Here is a 6,479-nt window from a genome sequence, read left to right on the forward strand (position 1 = left end):
ATATCTCAATATTTTGCAAACGGTTGTGGCAGATTTTCTAGATGATATACCTTTAGACCAACTAAGGAAGTGTTGGTATCAATTAGACGGGGCTCCACCTCACTGTCACAATCAAATCGATCAACAGCTGACTGAAATGTTTAAAGATAGATGGATGAGACGCCTAGGACCGTGGAATTGGCCAGTGAGGTCTCCCGACCTCACTCCCTTAGATTTTTATGTTTGGGGAGTAATAAAGCAAAAGTTTATTCTAACCCGTTGCTTCAAAAGAGGCTTTGATTGCTCGAATACGAAGAGCGTTCCATGAATTGCCTGCAGCTGAAATAGCAAAAGCGGTAACTGATGGTGTTATCTCTAGAATCCACAAGTGCTTAGCTATTAGTGGGGGTCATATTGAACGTTTATGACTTTTTAAGTCATTTTTGTTTATCTTAGTGTATTATTATTATCAACATACATAATTAAAATTGGTATTACTATGTATGAAGTTGTGATTTTTTAGAATTCTTCTTAACTTTATTCTGCTCATTGGTGGAAAATTGGGATATACATATCATTAAAAACTGTAAATGTTCTTCTTAGAATCCCATTGCAACGTCTGTGAATAAATAATAGTAAGTAACTGGTGACAGTTTAGTTGTTTGTTTTGAAGTTTTGCCAAAAATTCCACAGCTATCCTCACAAGAAATTAAATGATTTTAGGTGATTACACAGAAAATAATAAATAACTGAAAAACTAGAAGCGATAGGTATAGGGAATCCTGATACCGTTCGAAAGAGAATAAAATTGTCTATCAGAATATAGAAAAACATACAGGGTGTTCCATTAAAAAAAACGACTTATGATGGTTTGATGTTAACTAAACTCGGCATTAAATTCCTAGCACTCTGTATGCAATTAAGGCACTTTGAAAGTATGGATGGGAAGCTTAGCGGTCTAGCTATCCCCGCTATAAATATTGTTGCTTTATCTTTCTTACTATAAAATACACATGGTTTGAAAATAGTCACTGTTTCTCTCCATTTTTTTGAAAAAAATTAAATACCTTGAAAACGGTTAATTTTAGGAATAGGGAAACTTCATAAATGTCCACCCAAAATAACAAGTAGAATCCAAAATTGCAATAATACATAGGGTGTTCCATTTAAAATAAGCAAGTTGATGGCGACTTCCGGTATAACCGGAAGTGGTATATGGACGCCATTATTTTAATTGAGAAGAGCATGCCCGAAAACCCGATATCCCAAAATTTCAAAATTCAAATCGAAGTAGTCTCTGAAATAATTCTAATGGGCCGTCACCGTTAGACACCCTGTATAGTGTGTCCACGGATGGAGTTGAGAAGAGGAGAAACTTTTTTGTTTTTGACTTTATCAAAAAATGTCACTCTTTATAAAAAGTTCTGCCTCTCGAAAAAATGAGACTGTCATACAAACATCTTAAATTAAGTATACAGGGTACTCATACATTAAAAAAACACGAAAATACTCAAGAAAAAAGTACCATTATTTATTATTTGTCTATAGCCTCAAATAATGTCCTAATACAAATTTTAAAATCAAGATTCAATTTTCACTTTTACTCTACATAGTGCTACCTCCCACCTCAACACATTTTCCCGCTAACTTAATAAATTTTTCGTACACTTTGCACATGATAGGGAAGTAAAAAGTAAAGTAAAAGTAAAAGAGCGCATACGAGAAGGAATAAATGAATTAAATGGACCTCAGAACTTTTTATAAAGAGTGATAATTTTTGATAAAGTCAAAAACAAAAGAGTTTCTCCTCTTTTCAACTCCATCCGTGGACACACTGTGTAATTGAAAAGCCAAAAAATGCTCTATTTGCTCAGCTTAAAATTCAATATAGCGCCCATAAGAAGAAAGAAGGTTGCTGATGGTTTCACGCAAACGAAACGTCGCAATGAAAATCTAAATGTACAGTGATATTCTTCAAAAAAACTTGCTGTGAAAAAGTGTTTCCAGAATTTAAAAATTCTTCTAAAGAAAAAAGTTGCAGGTGATCTTTTCAAAATAACTCAAAAACCTGAAGAACTAGAACCAATCTACATGGGCCATTAAGTGTACAACAGAATTGTCTAAAACTTTCTCTATTTAACCAGTTACCTATGTGTTATATTTTCTCAGATACATGCATCACGAAAATGGTCCACACTGTATACAACATAGATGTAAAGCTATTAAAATTTATTTAATGAGGTTACTTGCATCAGCACACTGAAATGCATGTTGAGACTTGTATATGCGTCTGTTGATGATTTTTTGAGAAGAAAGGTATGTTAAAATAACGTATTTATTGCTTAGCGTGCTGGATGCAGTGAAGTTCTTAGTTGTGCATTACTGAACGTACTTTCATATCTTAAATCATATACGTTCTTGTGTAGTCGCCTTAAGGAATACCAATCTCGGTATGTTGTCAATAAGCACGCTGATTGTCGGAATCTGTATGAAATGGGGTTTACATTTTTGATGATCGGTTTTACATAATGTGTTGCTCAACATGTGGGTGCGTTAATCAACGGAAAAGGCAGATATATACCGCCTTAACATCACGCATTTGTTTATATTCAAAGCGATGTTATTTACGTTAAACTGCGTCTCTCCTTAATCTGGCAAATATTTACTTTATGTAAAACGCATTTACATGATCGGTATAACAGCATCGCTTAGATGAATGCTGAATAGAATCTATTGTTCAGTAATTATTCTTCCTTTTCCTTTTTGTAAAAAATCCACGAACTTTTGAGATTTTATAAATATTTATCAAAATTGTATTAGAGTTATAAAACATTTTAACTATTATTTGTTGGTAACGTGTGACATAGATTGAAGTTAGTCTTATTTTCTAAATAAATTATAATACAGTGCGATAATTATGTGAATTTTTAATATATTTTTATATACAGGGTGTAACTTTATGTGGGGGGGGTCAGTTTTTCAAGAGTAATTGCACATGTTCCCCTGAATATGAGTCTGAATTTTTTTTTTAATCAAATAAATAGTCAAGTTAAATTAGTTTTTAAAATACACTTTAATTCTTGTGTACGCCGCCACTGTAATATTCATGTATCACAAATACATGAATTGTTGGCAACCCACAGTGCATGCGGAGGGAGATAGTGTCGGTCAACGGTGACAAAGGGAAGGGAAGTTGTTCCGCATTTGAAGAAAGTACATCTAACTGTGAATTTTAAGTTAATTTTTAAGTTATATTTAAACAGAATATAATTCATTATTAAATTCCAAACCGATTTGGCATCCTGAGGTCTACATAGTTAAAAGTGGAGATTATGCGAGCTTTGAAGTGTTATAAAGTTCATGTCAGCAAACAGACTATTAATTTTCGTGTATTTAATTTTTTCGTTATTGATTACTGCTTGAGTTTTTTGCGAATTTACTTGGTTTTTGTAGCGAACACTCACTCATTCTCGCGGCTAATGCTGTGGCTCGGCGTTATTTGAGGTTACACTAGTTTGTCCAGCGGCGGGGTATGAAAATTACTAAAAGGGGTTAAAAAAAATTAGTTTTTACGATCGAATTAAACAAAATATCTATTGATACGTGTTTCTAAACGTCAAAAGAAGCCTCTGTAAAAATATGACCCCAACTCAAAGTTACAGCCTGTATATTATTATTTATTTTTTATGTATATTTTTCCGTAAATACATACATGATTCCTTAGATACAAACAAAGCGAGTTTATGATTCGCAGATTTATACTAAAGTGGATATCCACTATTATCGGTTGTTGTTGATCCTGCCAATTTAGGAACATCGGATTTAACGAAGTTATCATTCCGCCCTTTAATATGTATTATTTTGAGTAATTTTGATGAACCCTACTAATCAAAATAGTAATCTTTTCTAACTTTACTTTAGAACTACATATTTTATGTTTAAAGTAGGTAATAATTATAGCTTTTTAGATAGAAAATTGTACTGGACTTTATTAAAGTGTTGCCATCAAAATAATCGAAAATTTGTCAGCATATATTTATGTAGATTACGATCTTGTGATGTTAATCATAAATATATACACGTTGTTCATAAAAATATCGCATATTGCAAACTATTCTCTGAGAGAGATTAAACTTACGCTTGAACCATTGCCAGTAGTCTTAAAATAGTATAAATTGAATACACATCACACCATTAAAAAAAATTAGTAATGATTTACAGCACCATTCGTATCCATTAATAGTAAACTAAAATAATTTTCAACATACCTTTTTCTGTTTTGCCCCATCCACTTAAGTAATACTTAGATGGTACTGCAACATCATCCTTAGAGAGGCAAATAGGTTGCACAAAATCTGAAATAAGGTAGATTGTTATTCGTCGCGTCACACTAAAAAAAATACGAGTACAATATTGGAAGATTAAATTTGCAAAAATGGAATAATACTAAAAAGAACACAAAGGAATATGAAGTATAAAACAAATTATATTTTTTTTACCTGACATTTTAGCCGCTCTTTTGAGATGGATAATAGCGATATCATTGTATTGCCCTAAATCTGTAGGATTATACTGCGGGTGGTAGACTACCTTGGCAACTCTTCTGATCTGATTTGGTTTGGCGCATACCTTATCCGAACAATCAATTTCTGTTTTAGTATTGTGTTCTCCCAATACAACGACCTCTCTGAAAAATAATGTATAGATATTATTACTGAGAATTTTGGAATTTAGTCGGGTATGTCAGTCAATTTAGCTAAGAAGACTCTTTATTCAGTTCAAGCTTTCGAACACTTTATTGTCTCTCCCTCAAGAACTAAATGTTGAGGTTATATTATAAAAATGATAACGCGACGAAACAATGATCCATGTCATGAGTAAAAGTTTTTTAAAAGTTGCACATTAAAATCCTGTTAAAATTTGACAAAAAATTGATAAAACTATTATATTTTTAAATTTTGTTAAAATCTACTTTTAATCATTAAATTTAGCATTTTTCTGTTGTTTGGCCAATTTACTAACTTATTATTACGAAAAAAATATACAATTTCCACCCGACCTGACAACATTTTAAGGTATTTGTGATTTTCTATAGTTTTTATCAATTTCACCATCAAGTTAGCCCTGGACAAAAACAATTAGCTTAACAATTTTAATTTTCTTACTGTTGGCGGATAAAGGATAACTTATACATTTTGTTATTTGATGGCAAACTCATGGCCGACTAGAGTAATAAAAAGTAAAATTCGCAAAATTAAAGGGGTTTTGCTAGAAAAGTGGAAATATTTCCGAAAATAGCGATTTTAGGCATACGGTATTATTTACAAAAGTTGTAGGTAATTAACATATTAATCCAAAAATAAAATAATATAACGGGTGTTCCATTTAAATAAATCGAGAAAATGTCCTTCGAAATTCGCTACACTCTGTACAAAATTATAGATTTTGCTATTTTGTTGTTTGTCCACATCTTTGGTCCGCATGTCTACAAAATATTTTTTCTTAATTGCTGATAGTATCTGCACAGTGGATAGATTTACAGAACCCTGGCCCAGCGAAAATTATCTTATTTTTTCAAATAACTTCGAATAAAAAAACAAAAATATCGCAGGAAAGAGAATTTTCTGTAGGATACTAATTTGTAAAAATATACAGTGTTCTCTTTAAGAAAAAACACCTTAAAGATGTTACGCCCTAATGCATCACCACGGTGGGCAGGAAGCAACTTTATTTCGCATAAAAATGACGGCAAAAACTGAACACGGTGATGTATTTGTACTTGAAAATAGATTCAAAATCAGTTTGAATTGAAATCCTAGCTACTCCTGTTTGTAAGATATTCAAATTTTTCGTTTTTTATAGCAAGAATTTGTGATACATACAATATTAAAGAATCACGGTGGTTAAAAACATTTTTTATGCCAAATTTTGAAAAAATAATGAATTATACTATGAAAAAATACTTATATATATTATATCTATTTAGTATAAAATATTCAAAGAATATAAGGCTGGGCATGTTTTTGTGTGTGAGGGGCCACTCATTCACAGGCGTCTCTGGACGCCTCGGACATATTATATATACAGGGTGTCCGGAAATGATGAGCAAAAAATTCAGGGGATAATTCTAGACCGAAAATAAATGCTACCTCTTTCTATAACATTTTTTCCAAAACTGATTATTAACGGAGTTACAGGGTGTTAAAGTTAAATTTTATTTGCTGTTTTTTGCAATACCTTTCGCCACACTCATAATATTTTAACGAAATTTCGTATATGGGGGTTTTTCGGGATGAGGATTATAAATTTTCCCACCGTTTTTTCGCATTTTGTAGAGGGCGCCACATACGATCCTTTATTTTGATTTGAATAGTTCCAACTTTTTTGTGCTACACTTTATGCGAAATTTGACTCAATATTTTTGTTCTCCTAACCTTTTGACATAAAAAAGGTATACTTTATTTGTTTCGATAAATCTAACCGTTTTCGAGAAAAACGCT

At 31.9% G+C, this 6,479-nt stretch overlaps 1 protein-coding gene across 1 annotated transcript in view; it reads right to left on the bottom strand.

The window, feature by feature from the left end:
- LOC108905489 (serine protease 7-like) overlaps window positions 1-6,479 on the bottom strand; it is a 23,677-nt gene that overhangs the window by 3,902 nt on the left and 13,296 nt on the right. Inside the window, exons 4-5 of the mRNA XM_018708362.2 lie at window positions 4,479-4,666; window positions 4,248-4,334 (exon numbers count right to left, since the gene is read on the bottom strand). Of these exons, the coding sequence (XP_018563878.1) occupies window positions 4,248-4,334; window positions 4,479-4,666 (275 nt within the window). The remainder of the gene's footprint in view (window positions 1-4,247; window positions 4,335-4,478; window positions 4,667-6,479) is intronic.

The sequence above is a fragment of the Anoplophora glabripennis genome, unplaced genomic scaffold (assembly GCF_000390285.2).
Source record: "Anoplophora glabripennis isolate ALB-LARVAE unplaced genomic scaffold, Agla_2.0 scaffold231, whole genome shotgun sequence".
Lineage (NCBI taxonomy): Eukaryota > Metazoa > Arthropoda > Insecta > Coleoptera > Cerambycidae > Anoplophora > Anoplophora glabripennis.